This window comes from Hylobates moloch, unplaced genomic scaffold (assembly GCF_009828535.3).
Source record: "Hylobates moloch isolate HMO894 unplaced genomic scaffold, HMol_V3 SCAFFOLD_10, whole genome shotgun sequence".
NCBI lineage: Eukaryota > Metazoa > Chordata > Mammalia > Primates > Hylobatidae > Hylobates > Hylobates moloch.
Genome location: NW_026652285.1, coordinates 71,229,540 through 71,246,321, shown reverse-complemented (window position 1 = coordinate 71,246,321; position 16,782 = coordinate 71,229,540). Strand labels below are relative to the sequence as shown.

At 47.2% G+C, this 16,782-nt stretch overlaps 1 protein-coding gene across 1 annotated transcript in view; it reads right to left on the bottom strand.

Moving 5' to 3' along the window:
- The window catches only part of COL15A1 (collagen type XV alpha 1 chain), a 135,534-nt gene that overhangs the window by 42,770 nt on the left and 75,982 nt on the right, over window positions 1–16,782 (bottom strand). Inside the window, exons 10-16 of the mRNA XM_032164666.2 lie at window positions 13,393–13,542; window positions 12,837–12,980; window positions 8,509–8,562; window positions 6,809–6,868; window positions 5,508–5,600; window positions 3,956–4,081; window positions 2,991–3,053 (exon numbers count right to left, since the gene is read on the bottom strand). Coding sequence (XP_032020557.1) covers window positions 2,991–3,053; window positions 3,956–4,081; window positions 5,508–5,600; window positions 6,809–6,868; window positions 8,509–8,562; window positions 12,837–12,980; window positions 13,393–13,542 — 690 coding nt within the window. The remainder of the gene's footprint in view (window positions 1–2,990; window positions 3,054–3,955; window positions 4,082–5,507; window positions 5,601–6,808; window positions 6,869–8,508; window positions 8,563–12,836; window positions 12,981–13,392; window positions 13,543–16,782) is intronic.

Here is a 16,782-nt window from a genome sequence, read left to right as displayed (position 1 = left end):
GAAAAATAAAGTAAGGAATATTTCTATCATTGAACTCAGCATAGAATAATCTATTTGATAAATTCTTTTTGAGGTATCATTTAAAAAATATTTTAATTTGTGTAATTTCAATAGGCTTTTTGGGGAACAGATGGTGTTTGGTTACGTGAGTAAGTTCTTTAGTGGTGATTTCTGAGATTTTGGTGCACCCATCACCTAAGCAGTGTATACTGTACCCAATCTGTACTCTTTTATCCCTCACCCCCTCCCACCCTTTCCCCCAAGTCTGTTGCATCAATCTTTTTTTAATTTTTTTTAGAGACGGAGTCTCACCCTGTCACCCAGGCTGAAGTGCAGTGGCGTAATCTCGGCTCACTGCAACCTCTGGCTCCTGGGTTCAAGCGATCCTCCAGCCTCAGCCTCCCGAGCAGCTGGGATTACAGGTGTGTGCCACCGCGCCCGGCTAATTTTTGTATTTTCAGTAGAGACGAAGTTCCACCATGTTGGTCAGGCTGGTCTTGAACTCCTGACCTCATGATCCGCCCATCTCAGCCTCCCAAAGTGCTGGGATTAGAGGTGTGAGCCACCGCACCCAGCCTGTTATATCATTCTTATGCCTTTGTGTCCTCATAGCTTAGCTCATACTTAAGATATTTGATGAATTCTTAATGAGCATCATATTTTGATCTGAATCTCATATTTTATAATAATTATTATTATATAAAAAACATTTTTTTCCAGCTAAATAACCTGAACCTTATTCTTTGTACGGAAAACTCCATTTTAGATAACTGCCTAGATTGGTCTATGGGCTGTGTTAAAGAGAAAGGAGGCTGATTTCACCACAGCAAATGGAAAGACTTCCCTACAAGTGGATCTATCCAACGGTGCAAGGCACTGCCTGGGCAGGAGATGAGTTCCTTGTCACTGGAGGTATGCAAGTTGAAGGACAGATATTGTTGATGGGGAGTCAAAGATCAAATGAATCATTGGATCTTATGATCTATTACAGCCCTGAAGCTGTTCATTTCCTTTAGCACATTTTTTGTTATTTTACATACTGAATATGCAACTTGGTTTATTGGGGGCTTTTTTTGGTTTTGTTTTGTTTTTAAGGTAAATATAATGTGCAAGGTTTCCTGCCAGCTCTCCAGATGCAAATTTCCAAGTTCTTCCAAGTCTGCTTTTACTTGATCAGAAAACCTCATATGTGCACAGTGCAACAAATTGAGATGCATAGCAAATTTCAGAAACAAATGTGATTGATCTCCAACATTCACCCTAGGCAAGCCTGCTGCTCCGTGCACTGCTGATTCTTCAAGCAGCTGCAGAGTGCGTGTGCAAGGGTGTTTTGTATGCAGTTGTGGGTGTGGGTATCTTTAAGTTTGAGACAGAGTATGGGAGGGGTGTGTGTGGGTGGGTGGGGGGAAGCCTGGAAGAAGAACAGGTAAGAAGAGTGTAGGTCTGTGGTGCTTCCTGCAAAATTTAATTTCTTATGAAACTGTTGGTACATGTAAAATGAGTTCTATAAAGCTTGACAATTGTATCTTTTTCTGAGAAATAAGCTTTCCACGAAAATTGAGTTGTGGCTCCAATTAAAATAAACATACTCCAGAGGTGACAGAAACTAGAAATTCAGTTAAGTGATGATGGTGTTGTCTACAGAGTCAGCATTTTCCACGTCTTTATCCATGAGAGGTTCACAGAAGGCCCTACTTCCGATCCCAGCTGAGATCTCTCTTCCTCCTCTAGACCCCAGTAAAACCCACTGATCGCATCCCCAGCACGGGGCTCACCTTGTCTTTATTGCCTTCCTTTGACAGACATGGCTTATCTCATCAAGCTGGGAACACTGCAGAGGCAGGAACCACCCCCTACACATACATACCCCAGGTAGCACCAGCACAGGCTTGCAGACAGGAGGCAGGGCCAGCTTACAGACAGAGAATGAAGAGGATGAAGGCAGGCCAGACTCTGGGAAAAGTAGACTAATGGTGTCTGAAGGAAGTTTCATTCATGCATCAAACACTAATAGAGGCTTGTGCTAGGTTCTAAGGAGAGACAGGCAGTACTACATGCTCTATGTCAGGGTGGGGGTGAGGAGCAGACAGGTAAGCTAACACCTTTAGTGTCACTGACTAGGGAGGTTCTCAGTAGCATGGGAACTTCCTATGATGCTCATAGAAATGGGAGGAAGGAGGGGTGCCTTCTGCTCATAATGAGTCAGGGAGAGCTCCCCAGAGGATGTATGTGAACTGGGTCTTGGAAGATGAGAAAAGGAAAAGGACATCCCAAATAGGGAGAAAACCATATGCAAAGGCCAGGAGGCCAGAAGGGAAGAGCGCACCCAGAGCATTTGGGCAGAACCAGCCCACTGGCCAAGAGGCCGTGTGAGGAGTTGGGGGATGAGCTAGAGAGGCAGCTTGTGTGAATCAGGAAGGGCCAGATGTCTGCACAGAGCTAGAGTGTGTCCTGCAGGCAGTGGAGCCCTTGATCTTTTCTCAGGAGCCAGGGCAGGGGCTGACGAGAGCCTACTACAGGAAGGTGAACTGGGCAGGAGGCTGGAGGGTGGGTGGAGAGAATGGGACAGCGACGGGGAGCCCAAGGCCACCGTGTGAGTGAGAAGAGATGAGTTCAGCTCAGTGGGGAGAGAAAAGTGAGAGATGTGGAGGTCAGACTGGGCCATCTTGGCACTGACCAATCACAGCAGGAAAGGGAGGGAAGGAGGAATTAGAGAAGATTCCATTTCTGGCTCCAGGTGACCAGGTAGATGGCAACACCATTCACTGAAGCTAGGGGCAGACAAGAGTGGGCAGGGAAGGTGCTGAGTTCAGGCTTGGGCATGATGAGTCCCATGATGGGGACATCCAGCAGAAGTGGCCAGCAGGGGATTTCAGGAGGCCAGGGGGTCAGTCACGTAAGAGGCAAGGTCAGGCTTAGGGGTCAGAGAGAGTAGTGTGGGCCTGGTGGCTCCCATGTGGTGGGACCCCCCGCCCCCATGTTCCCCGTACCTTCTCCCCTTTCATCCCGGGAAGGCCAGTGGCTCCATCAACTCCAGGCTGTCCCTCAGGGCCCTGGGGAACATCAGTGACAATCAACCCACAACATTTCTGCTAAGAATCACAAACACACACTTGCTAGAAAAGGAGGGCAGGGTTGGGAGGCAGGTGAGGCTGGTGGGCCCAGGGCCTCATGTCAGGTATAAGGCAGGAACCCAGTCCTTGGCCCAGGCTGGGTCACTGCTGACTGTGCACCTGTGGCTAACTGTCCTTCACTCTCTGGATTACATTTCCTTCTCTATGGGGAAGTTAGAGACAGGGTTGGACCAGATGGTCTCCAAGGGTCTCCTACCCTAGGCCCAGCCCTGATGGCCTATGATTCCAAGATTCTTTATGAATCTGTTTCCTGTACAGACACCTCGTGACTTACAATGGGGCTACATCTGATAAACCAATTGCAAATTGAAAATATCTTAAGTCCAAAATGCATTTAATACACCTAATCTACTGAACATCATAGCTTAGCCTAGCCTAACTTAAACATACTCAGAACACTTCCATTAGCCTATAGTTGGGCAAAGTCATCAAACGCAAAGCCTATTTTATAATAAAGTGTTGAAAGCGAAAACAGAATGGCTGTATGGGTACTCAAGGTAAAGTCTCTACTGAATGTGTATCACTTTGCACCACTGTAAAGTCAAAAACGTCTTAAGCTGAACCATTCGTAAGTAGGGGACCATCTGTATTGACTATGATAAAGCAGCAAAACAATATGTAGGATGATGTTTTTCTTGGCTGCTGCTTCTTTCGAATCTCAGCAATGACTCAGATGAGGAGGATTTCTGTTTACAAACAGCTAGCTGCTCTCTCCCCATCGCGAACCTTGGACAGTGCTGGGTTTTGCAATCTGTACACCCCTCCCCAGCTAAAGGAAGCCCCACAGCCGCAGAGATGGGGAGAAAACTTCAGTTGCTCACCGGGGGCCCAGGTTCACCAGCGGGTCCATCCTCTCCAGGAGATCCAGGGGGTCCCATGAAAACATCAGTTCCTGGTTTTCCTGGAATCCCAGGTAAGCCAGGCGGCCCTGGGGGTCCTGGAGGACCCTAAAAACACAGAGACTCTGTTAGAAACAGTGGGGCAATACCAAATGAGATACTGAATATGTGCTTCATACAACCTCTCAAATTCTTACAACAATCCTACGTGTAGGATTTGGTGTTCCCACTTTGCAGATGGGGAAACTGAGGCTCAGTGAGACCATGCGACTCAAGGGCTCTCAGACACACAGCTAATTAGTAGGAGAACTGGGATTCGAATCTTGGTCTTTCTGAGCCCATCATATCATGTTTTCTCCCAAAACGCTGAATACAAGAAAGACCCAATTAGTTGGAATTCTGAGAGGTGCTCTGGTGAACTTAGTTTTCTGATTAACTGTGAGGTCAGTCAGGGCAGATCACGAGGTCAGGCGATCGAGACCATCCTGGCTAACATGGTGAAAACCTGCCTGTCTCTACTAAAAACACAAAAAATTAGCCGGGTGTGGTGGTGGGCGCCTGTAGTCCCAGCTACTCGGGAGGCTGAGGCAGGAGAGTGGCGTAAGTAAACCCCAGAGGTGGAGCTTGCAGTGAGCTGAGACCACGCCACTGCATTCCAGCCTGGGTGACAGAGCAAGACTCCATCTCAAAAAAACAAACAAACAAACAAAAAAAACTTCTTGTGGTGTAGCCTTGTTTTTAAAACTCTTTCTGAAGTGCACTAGTGTTTTTAGCCCATTGCTGGGTTGGCTGATCCCACCAGGTTGGGAGATTCATTTGGATCCCATTCCATTTAACCACAGAGTCCAGAACCCTTCTAGCCCTGGCCATGAGGAGTGGGCAGAGGGGCAGCCAAGTGGAGCTTTCAACCAGGGATTCGGCACAGGCGCTCAGGGACAGAGGCACCAGCTGCAGCTAGAGAAGGAAGAAGCTCCCCAGGGGGCAATTTCAGAAAGGACTGGTGGAGCCCCAGTCTTGGCAGGAGGCCAGGAGAGCAAGAGACACCAAAGAGAAAGAGTAGTCTGGAGAGGGAGGTAGGGAGGGGATGCGTAAGGGAAGGAGATTTCAGGAAGGTTCTGGAAGCTGAAGTAGACTAGCCACTCAGAGACAAGGCCAGCAGGTCTCTTTAATGAATAGGGTGAGAGGAGGGGGAGGGAGGATCGAAAGCCAAGTGGCAGAGGTGAAGGGCACTGGGCACACCTGCTGCAGGGCAGCCTGCTCAAGAAGCCCACCAGGGAAAGGAAGAAGGTGGGGCGAGGAGGTCCTGAAGATAAAAGTAGGCTCGTACTCACTTACAATGCAACTGATCAAAGTGGACAATTTCAAACATATATACAAGTACAGGGAAAAATAGAATGAACTCCCATGAGCTCACCGCTGGCAACCCCAGCAGTGGCCAATCCGGTTTCATCTGTCCCTGGCCCCCGCGTCCCTCCCTCTGGGGTTATTTTGAAGGCAGTCCCAGACACCAGGTGGTGTTCTCCTTCACACTCACTCTCAGCAGCTCCTCACTGCCCACCAGGTCACCAGAACCAGAGCCGACGTCCGAGCCCCAGCCCAGGCCAGAGCCCTCTGCCTCTGCTCCTGCCTGGAGAGAGAAGAAATTTCCACAACTTGCATTTAACTGCCAGACTCCAAGGACAGCCACATCACTGAAAGTTTTCTCCAAAATGGGGAAATTTTTCCTATATCCTGTAGCCCGATAACTTCTGCTCCCCATTTTCTCTCTGACTTTTCTCTCACTCCCCTCTACAGCTACGCTTCTCCCTTGCTGCCTCCCAACTGTGCAGCCCACTCATGTCCTCGGCCTCCTTTCCTGCCTTTCAATTCCCGACTCATCCTTCAAGGCCCGGTTCCGCAGTCTCCTCCTCCACAAAGCCCTCCCTACCCCGTTTCCAGGCAGAATTCTCTCCCTCCTCGGTGCTCCTACTAGCCTCTGTCAAGGTCTCAGTGAGATGCTAGGACCACCTGACTTGAAGCTTAGTTGTGTGTGTGTCCGTCGGCTCCGCTAAACTAGGGCTCCTCAAGAGCCAGACCAAACCTGAGACACATTGGGTGCCCAGAGTCCAGGAGGAGGCCGAGCACCCAGAGAGCCCTCAGTGCATATCTGAATGGCATCAATGCATCCGAAGAACAAGGGGAATCTTTAAAACACCTTTCCGGCACTTAACTCCTGAAGACAGGAACCAGGCAGGGCCTAATTCATTCATTGAATGTGTGTGTACTGAGCACCCCCGAGAGGCACCAAGAAGAGCTGGGTTTGGGGGTTACAGCTATGTTTAGGAAGGTCACAGTGGTGGGCACATGTGTGTGGGGGAAGGGAAGTGGTGATATGGAGGCAGAGAGACCAGTTAGGAGGCTGGTGCCATCGCCCAAGAGAGGAGGAGGAGGCACTGCACAGCTAGACTTGGGGGACTTGGGGACACACTGGACAGGGCTGGGGAAGGGAGAGGACCACTCACGGATATTTCTTTCTTGGTGACCAGGTAGATGGGGTGCCATTCCCAGAGATGGGGAACCCAGGAGGAGAAGCAGGTCTGGGGCATGGGTAATGAGTCCAGTTTGGGAATTGTTGAGTTCAAAGAACTTCTGGGACACTCAAGGTACAGGATTTAAACTGGATAGAAATCAATTCTGCTGCTGCACACTGCAGAGTCCTAGTAGAGGCAGAAAGCCCTGGGGTCTGACTGCAAGATACTCTGGGGGCCAAAAAGGAGGGTCCTCAGCCTGTGGCTGTTTTGGCTGCATTCCTGGTCTTACACCTGTGTGTGTGACAAGCCTGGATGGGAATCTCACCGTGGGTCCAACAGGCCCAGAAGGTTCAGGAGGGCCAGGAAGTTCCTCCCCAGCATCACCCTAAAGAGAACAAAATGGTCAGTGAAGTGCTGGAACCCTGTTCCTACCATCTCACCACCTTTCTGTAGAAATCGTGCTCATCTTTAAAATCAGGATCACACAGGAATGAAAAATGGCATTGTCCTTTGCAGAGACAGCTCAAGGGAATGCCTTGTCCCACCCCAGGGCTCAGAAGCCCTTTGTTTCTGTGCCATACTTGGAGGGCAGGGGCTGTGGTGGAAAGAGCTGACCAGTATGAGTACACATCACATACACCCTCCCTTCTTCCACGATTTATCCCCACTCTCTGATCTGGGCCCCACTAGAGCACCAGTGCAGTGCTCAGGCCCAGTGTGGACTCCCCTGAAGACTGCCCTGCCCACCTGCTCCTCTCACCAGGGCCTGTGACCTTTACAGGAACGTCATTGCTCACAGTCTGCCCCTCTGGGACCATGCAAGGGCAGGCACAGTACCTGAATCACCTCCAGGTCCCAGCACCTGGCACAAGGCTGATGCCCCAGAAAATGCTTTTCGAATGACAGAAGCACACATTTGGAAAGGAGGCAGATGAAAGAAAATGACAGAGTGGCATCCCAGGAGGTTTTGGTTGTCAAAAAGGGCCCAGAGAAGTGGCTTCTCTGACAAATAAGGAGACAGGATGGCCAGATCCACCAAAAGGAGAGTGGAAATGTCCACAGTAAAGTCCCCAAATCTGTGTGCCTCCTGCTGCACCCCAGAGCCCTGCTGGCATCTGAAGTCCACTGAGATGGGGAGAGGCAGAGAGAAGTGAGGACACCACCCTCCCCAGCCCTGGCCCTCCCTTCCCCACACCCCGGTGGGCACTCAGGAGGCCCCAGGACGGGAGCATCATCTGCTGCAAGGAATGGCCTCTGTGCAGCCCGGAGGGAGGTGAGGCAGGCAGAGGACCAGGGTCACGGTGGAGATGAGAATGCTCCCAGAGGCAGCCAAGCTGCTGCCTATGGCCAGAGCAGGCTCCCTGGGCAGGATCTCTTGACTGGGGTCACTGTGGACACATCCCCTTGGGAACAGCTTAGCACCAGTAGGTGTTTTGGTAAGAGGAATTTGCTATTCCTGCGGTGACTGATGCCAGCTAAAGCACTTCTATAAACATCTTCTCATGTCATCCCACACCACAGGGTCATCATCACCACCTCCATTTTACAGATGGAGAAACTGGAGCAAAGAAATAGTAAAGAACTTTCAAGAGATCCCACAGCTACAAAAAGGCAAACCTGGGCCTGTGGTCCTCAGAAGCTCTTGTCTGCCCAACATTTTCCCAGGAAGAAAATCAGGGGCAGAGCCCAGAGCTCGGACATAGAAGTGAAGAAAACTGGTTGCAGATGTGTGGCAGAGCCAGGTGTGGAATCATAGGACCCTTTGATACTCGATAGAGAAGCCAAGGCCCACAGAGGTCAAGGGACTTGGCCACGGTCACCAGGTGGTGAGAAGAGACTCAGTCAGAACTGCCCGGTGCCCTTTTCATGATTCTCCCAGACCTACAAGTCCATTTCTTTTGGGCTTAGCTGTCTTGCTGCTTCTGCGATCCCCTTGATCAAAGTGGACTAAATCAAACCTAAATAACATGTTCAGGACACTTAATCAGGAGCCAAAGTGTTCCCCAGGATGGTCACAGCACAAACCTTTTCTCTTTTAGGCCCAGCCTGTCCTTTCATTCCCACATGTTCTCTTTGAGCCTAAAACAAGAAGATTTGGTTAAAACATGGCCACAACATATTTGGGACATGGGGCTGCTGAGTTCCGATGACACTCCCTGGTCCTGGTCAGTGATCTGGGCATGAGCTAGGGCTTGTACTGGGCTGAAGTCAGTGAGCCCCATGAAGAAAGAAGCTGCCTGATCACTGCAGCGTTCCCTGCACCGGCAGATAATAGTCTCTCAGTACCTATTTGCCAAATGACTAGTGGGAAGAGCCTGGCATTTGGAGTCACCCACACCTGACAATCAGTCTTCTCTCTCCCTTGTGTTCCACAACACAGATTTTTAAATATATTACTTCATTTCCAGGGCAACATTCTCCATATATTTGCTAAGATCTATTAGTCAGTCCTTAGAAATGTAATGGCATCATTGTGACCAGTGTGGGCTTTGCTAATCAACTTCTGGCTCCCGTCTGAAGACAGTGGTTGTAAACAGCACAGAAAACCAAAGCACCAAAAAGTCCAGAGACAAAGGCTCTCACTCCTACTGGACTCCTAGGAGCAAAGCTCTAATCCTTTCTGGGCCTCATCTGCAAAATAATTCTAGACAGCTAATTTATTGAGCATGTACTATGTGTTGGGTCATGTTTTCCATTTATAAACTCATTTTATCCTCACAAATCAAGAGGTAGGTTCTATGATTATGATTCCCATTTTATGCATGAGTCAACTGAGACAGAGAGAAGTGAAGAAAACTGGCCACAGATATGTGGCAGAGCCAGGCAAGCTATACTGCCATGGTGACTCTGAGATTCAAACTGACCTAGAGTCACCATGGCAGTATAGCTTGCCTGGCTCTGTCACATATCTGCCAATACTGATCCTAGAGGCTGGGCCAATACTGATCCTAGAGGACGGGTGTAGTGGCTCACGCCTGTAATCCTAGCACTTTGGGAGGCTGAGGCAGGTGAATCATCTGAGGTCAGGAGTCCAAGACCAGCATGGCCAACATGGTGAAATCTTGTCTCTACTAAAAACAAACAAACAAGCAAACAAAAGATTAGCCGGGTAGTAGCGGCACATGCCTGTCTGTAATCCCAGCTACTCTGCAGGCTGAGGCAGGAGAATCGCTTGAGCCTAAGAGATGGAGGTTGCGGTGAGCTGAGATCACGCCACTGCACTCTAGTCTGGGCAAGACAGTGAGGCCCTGTCTCAAGAAAACAAAAACAAAAACAAAAAACTGATCCCAGAGATATCCCAGGGTGGGTGCCTTCTTGGCAATCTTGTGCTTTTAGACTCTGCTCAGGAATCGGGGCATTCATCCGAGTTCGTTGCAGATCCCTAACGTGAGGACTTAGCAGGAATCTGTCTTCATCAGACGTCAACCATGTCTCCGTTTCTCTCTCTCGCATTCTATCTCTAACTCTGCCTGTGTCTGTCTGTCTGTCTCTCTCTCTCTTCCTTCTCAGAGCTTTAAAAAATCTGTCATAAAAATTGTAAGCCACCATAGTGGAAAATGTATTAAACCACAATGTATTAAAAACCTAACAACCTTCCACAGTTCCACCACTTTGAGGCAACAGCTGCCAACATTTACAGAGGGTATTTCCTTCTAGTGTTTTTGCATGTGTGTATTTTTAAATAGTTAACCACACAATATACTCAGGTTTATAACCAGCTTCTTTCACTTAACATTATATGCTAAGCATTTCCCCATCATTAAATATTTCTAACAAGTATAATTTTATTAGCTACATAATGTTCCATTGTTTGAATATACTTTAATTCAATTAATCTTCTATTGTTGGCTAATTAAATTATGCTCAATTTTTCTCTATTATGGACAACACCGAGATTAGCATCCTTGTAAACAAAGCCTTTAAACAAACAAACAAAAAAAAAAACGACAACAACAAAGGCTATCAGGCTATCTCCACTAGAATCAATTCCTAGAAGAGAAGTTTCTGGGTCAGCAATATGCACTCTTATGATTGTTAATATATGTGGACAAAGAGTTCCCAGGAGAAGTAACCCTCACACTCCCATGAGCACAGCCGGCCTTACCAGACCGACTTCTCAAAGCTGAAAACACAAAGGGTCTAAGGAAGAAACTGACCCAGTTTCTTCAACAGATTAATGGCAAAAGGGAAAAAGAAGGCGGGAGGCAATTAGAGATTAAGAGACACTTAAGAGACGTATCAACCAAATGCAACGTGCAGACCTTGTTTGGATTCAGATTCAAACAAACTAACTGGAAAGAGGTATTTTAAAACAAAATAACCAGGGCATTAGATAATATGAAGGAACCACTGCTAATTTTGTTAGATGCATTGTGATACTGTGGCTATGACCAAAACAAAGGTACCAGATCACTCTATCGCTGTACACATTGAATTATTTACCAGTTAAATAAATGATAGGATGTATGGGGTTGATTTTTGAATACTCCAGTATTCCCCTTCCCTCCAAAAAAGATGGTGGTAGGAGGTGGAACAGATGAAGCAAGATTGTCAGTGTTGATAATTATCCAAACTGAGCGATGGGTATGTTGGGGTTAATTATACTATTCTAAGCTCCTTTGTGACATTTTCAGGTTTTCAATAATAAAAAGTTAAAAAGAGAAAGAAAAAGGAGAACCGGCTCTATCTGTGCCCGATGTGGCATCACTAGGGAGATTTGAACTTGGTGCTTTGTGTATACCATGGGGTGAGGTGCAGAAGAGCAGGGGGACATTGTTTGGGAAGTCACAGTGCATGAGTGGGTCAATCCAGAGCTGGCTGCCCACTAGGATGCCCTGCAAGCCCAAAGCCCCAGCCCCAGTGTCTCAGTTACTTGGTCTAGCATTGGACTCAGACACAAGCATTGTTTTAAGCTTCACAGCCATCTCTAATGTGCGACCAGAGTTAAAAATCAGAGTTGTTGTTCACCTTTTTCCTTTTATAGATGATGACAAGGAGGCCCAGGGCCTACCACAAGTCAGCGGCATCTCTGGAAGCAGAACCTCGAACTCCTGGCCCCCAGTCCAGGATCTTCCCACCACACCACACTCTCACGGATGAGGACATCAGCTGGGTGAGGCTCAAGAGCTCCAGCTCTGCAGGCCAGCATGCAGGTTCAAATCCCAGCTCCACCTCTTAGAGGCAGGCAACAGTGGCAGGTGACTTTACCTCTCCACATCTTATCTCCCATTCACCTTATACTGAAGAGGAGTGTGGTGAAGGGAATCAGATAAACTTGGAGCACAGAGTGATTAATCAATGTCAGTTCAGATGGCTTATTTCCTGCCCCTTGATTGTGAATTTGTTGGGGACAGGAGTGAGGTCACATTCATCTCTATCTATAAGTGTCCTGACTGAGGGCCCAGAGCATCTATGTGTCCAGTCAATGAGTGAATCAATGAATGAATGCAAGACAACTCGAAAGATACAGGAAGCAGGGTGATAACCGCTAGAAGAGGGCCCGGAACAAGGGGCATTCAGGACCTCAGGGGGCTCTCCTGATCTCCTGTCCCACAGCCCCTCCCCTCACAGGTCAGTCCTGCCGCACCGTGGCCAATGGGCCACATGACTGTAGCTTGAGTGGTGGCTTTCAAAGTGTGCATGACCAAGTGGTGTTTGGGGAACTGACGAGCCCATGCTGGTCACCAAGGAGATCTTTTCCTTTAAAAATGTGTTCACATTGGAAGAGCAGTCCCTCTTCACACAAGCCCAAGCTGAGGGCCAGGTCTGGGTTTCCTATTTCTAAGAGACACAGTTATAGTCCTTAAGTGGTGACAACCCCAGGTGTGTGTACAGATCTTTGTAAACGTTCTCCAACCTGCATTCTCTGACTTGGCCTTGCAGCCACTCATTTTCACAGATGAGGAAACGGAGGGCCAAAGAAATCAACGGATTTGCTTAAGGTCACACAGTTGCAGCCAAGAGTCATAAAAACTCATGTTGGCAGGGACTTGGAGGTCACCCCCCAACACACACACAGCACTGATGCTCTCATCCCCTCTACAGACCTGCCACGTCTTACTGTCAGCTTTGTCCCCAGAACAGCACTGACTGTTAGATCTCATTTCAATCCAAAGATCAGTTTGGGACACAAAGCTAGGTCCCCTTGATTTTAATCTCTTGCTTTTTCTCTACAAGCTGGAGTTTCCTCAAGTGTTCCCCAGGTTAAAGTTCCTCAAATGCCCAAATTTGCAAACCAACATGAAAACCTACCTCTGAGAAAGCTGGGGGCCAGCCCCTCCCACAACTCTGGCCTTTCTTTCTCTCCCCTGTAAGGTCTGCCAAGTCAAATCTTACAGCTCTATGCCACTTACTGGAGTGACCCCTCTTTCAGGAGCCACTGTGGGCAGGGGCAGCGGTGGCCCATCAGGGGGAGGGCTGCCGGACTCTTCACCCCCAGCTGTGATGAGGGGCTCCTCTGTTGTGGCTGCTGCCAAGTCTTCTTCATCACCAGGACCCTGAAAACAAAACCAGCATTGAGGCACCACCTCACCTTGCTCACGAGGCTGCCGGGGAGTTGTGGTAACAGTAGTTTCTGTGGTGCCAGCCCAGTTTCAAAGCACGTTCTTACCTATGATTACCGTTACCCCCAGAACACCCCTTCTGAAATATGCATCTCTTCTAAGCCTCAGTGCCAACTGTGGACCACTTGTCTCTGAGTAAATTCTTGGGCAAGGCTAGGAGGGAGCAGGGCTGTGGCCTCTGCCACACTCCGGCATTGTGTCCTGCCTCCCTCCAGCAGCTGCCCACCCAGACATGTGCGCATAACCAAGCTACAGGTGCCCCTGCCAAGGCCAAGGATGGCTGTTGTCACATGATGCAGACCTGTCTCTCCCCTGTGAGCCAGAGAGGACACCAGATGACACTTACAGAAGTGACTGCCTGCTCAGAGGCCATGGTGGCTGTGAGGGGAGCCAGGCCATCTGTGGGGACCCCACTGGCTTCCTCATCCTCAAAAGTACTGATGGACACTTCGGTTGCAGCTGCAGCTGTTGTTAAACTGTCTTCACTGCTTGGACCCTGAAATAAAATTGGCATGAGGAGCTGTGCCCCTTTGCCCATGCCCCTGGTTCAGTGGGTGTGAGGCTTGGGGGTGGAAAGCGCTGGGGCCTCAGATAACTGGAGGCTCCATGATTCCCTTTCCTTGGCTCCTCCAGGACCACACCTTCGCCTGGAGCTCCAGCCTTAGAACATACCTCTCAGGTCATCCCCCACCCACCCCAGAGTCCCCTCTAGCACATCTCTGCCAAGAGCTTCTCTGGCCTTAGCTTTGTGAAAGGAAAATAAATCTCAGGATCCCCAAATCAATAAGCCAAAGGGAAAAAAAAATCAAGCTGGGAACTACTTAGGGCAAACCTGTCTCCCATTCTAGCCCTTAAAAAGATAGCTACTAAGATAAAAAAGCTACATACTTCCCTAATAATTTGTCCATAAGGAAATTCCTTGCAGACAAAGGACAGACAGAACTCAAAGTCACCCCTCTGCTCACTGAGATAAATGCATATCTGATTTTTTCCTTTGGAAAGGCTAATCAAAAACTCAAAAGAATGCAACCATTTGTCTCTTATCTACCTATGACATGGAAGCCCCCTCCCCACTTTGAGTTGTCCTGCCTTTCCGGACAGCACAAATGTACACCTTATATTATATTGATTGATGTCTCATGTCTCCCTAAAATGCATAAAACCAAGCTGTGCTCCAATCACCTTGGGCACATGTTGTCAGGATCTCCTGAGGCTGTGTCACAGGCATGTCCTTAACCTTTGCAAAATAAACTTCCTAACTTTCCTGAGACCTGTCTCAGATATTTGGGGTTCACATTTTGGCAACCAAGAAGGGATTCTGTGTGGAGGTGCCGCTGACCTTTGACAAATCTCATATTGGTGCTTGATACCAGCTTGAGCTTTCTTTATGGTTCAAACCAATAGGACAATTTGCTGAGGCCTAGGAGCCTCCCCTTCAGAGAATCCCTGATCTCCCAAAATCTGGTCAAGATCTAAAGTTTATTTTGCTGTACAATTCTTTTTCTGGAGTCTTACTTGCTTCCAGCAAGGAATGCAAGTTTTCTTGCTTCTAGGATGATGGAAGGCACGTAACTCCTTTCTGGAGTTTGAGCTCATTTCTAAATGGGCTAAATGCTTCAATTAAAAGACACAGACTGGCAAACTGGATAAGGAGTCAGGACCCATCAGTGTGCTGTATTCAGGAAACCCATCTCATGTGCAGAGACACACATAGACTCAAAATAAAGGGATGGAGGAAGATCTATCAAGCAAATGGAAAACAAAAAAAGGCAGGGGTTGCAATCCTAGTCTCTGATAAAATAGATTTTAAACCAACAAAGATCAAAAGAGACAAAGAAGGCCATTACATAATGGTAAAGGGATCAATTCAACAAGAAGAGCTAACTATCCTAAATATATATGCACCCAACACAGAAGCACCCAGATTCATAAAGCAAGTCCTGAGTGACCTACAAAGGGACTTAAACTCCCACACAATAATAATGGGAGATTTTAACACCCCACTGTCAACATTAGACAGATCAATGAGACAGAAAGTTAACAAGGATATCCAGGAACTGAACTCAGCTCTGCACAAAGTGGACCTAATAGACATCTACAGAACTCTCCACCCCAAATCAACAGAATATACATTTTTTTCAGCACCACACCACACCTATTCCAAAATTGACCACATAGTTGGAAGTAAAGCTCTCCTCAGCAAATGTAAAAGAACAGAAATTATAACAAACTGTCTCTCAGACCACAGTGCAATCAAACTAGAACTCAGGATTAAGAAACTCACTCAAAACCGCTCAACTACATGGAAACTGAACAACCTGCTCCTGAATGACTATTGGGTACATAATGAAATGAAGGCAGAAATAAAGATGTTCTTTGAAACCAACGAGAACAAAGACACAACATACCAGAATCTCTGGGACATGTTCAAAGCAGTGTGTAGAGGGAAATTTATAGCACTAAATGCCCACAAGAGAAAGCAGGAAAGATCCAAAATTGACACCCTAACATCACAACTAAAAGAACTAGAAAAGCAAGAGCAAACACATTCAAAAGCTAGCAGAAGGCTAGAAATAACTAAAATCAGAGCAGAACTGAAGTAAATAGAGACACAAAAAACCCTTCAAAAAATTAATGAATCCAGGAGCTGGTTTTTTGAAAAGATCAACAAAATTGATAGACCGCTAGCAAGACAAAGAAGAAAAGAGAAGAATCAAATAGATGCAACAAAAAATGAAAAAGGGGATATCACCACTGATCCCATAGAAATACAGAGAATACTACAAACACCTTTATGCAAATAAACTAGAAAATCTAGAAGAAATGGATAAATTCCTCGACAAATACACCCTCCCAAGACTAAACCAGGAAGAAGTTGAATCTCTGAATAGACCAATAACAGGTTCTGAAATTGTGGCAATAATCAATAGCTTACCAACCAAAAAGAGTCCAGGACCTGATGGATTCACAGCCGAATTCTACCAGAGGTACAAGGAGGAACTGGTACCATTCCTTCTGAAACTATTCCTATCAATAGAAAAAGAGGGAATCCTCCCTAACACATTTTATGAAGCCAGCATCGTCCTGATACCAAAGCCAAGCAGAGACATAACCAAAAAAGAGAATTTCAGACCAATATCCTTGATGAACATTGATGCAAAAATCCTCAATAAAATACTGGCAAACCGAATCCAGCAGCACATCAAAAAGCTTATACACCATGATCAAGTGGGCTTCATCCCTGGGATGCAAGGCTGGTTCAACATACACAAATCAATAAATGTAATCCAGCATATAAACAGAACTAAAGACAAAAACCACACGATTATCTCAATAGATGCAGAAAAGGCCTTTGACAAAATTCAACAACCTTCATGCTAAAAACTCTCAATAAATTAGGTATTGATGGAACGTATCTCAAAATAATAAGAGCTATCTATGACAAACCCACAGCCAATATCATACTGAATGGGCAAAAACTGGAAGCATTCCCTTTGAAAACTGGCACAAGACAGGGATGCCCTCTCTCACCACTCCTATTCAACATAGTGCTGGAAGTTCTGGCCAGAGCAATCAGGCAGGAGAAGGAAATAAAGGGTATTCAATTAGGAAAAGAGGAAGTCAAATTGTCCCTGTTTGCAGATGACATGATTGTATATCTAGAAAACCCCATTGTCTCAGCCCAAAATCTCCTTAAGCTGATTAGCAACTTCAGCAAAGTCTCAGGATACAAAAT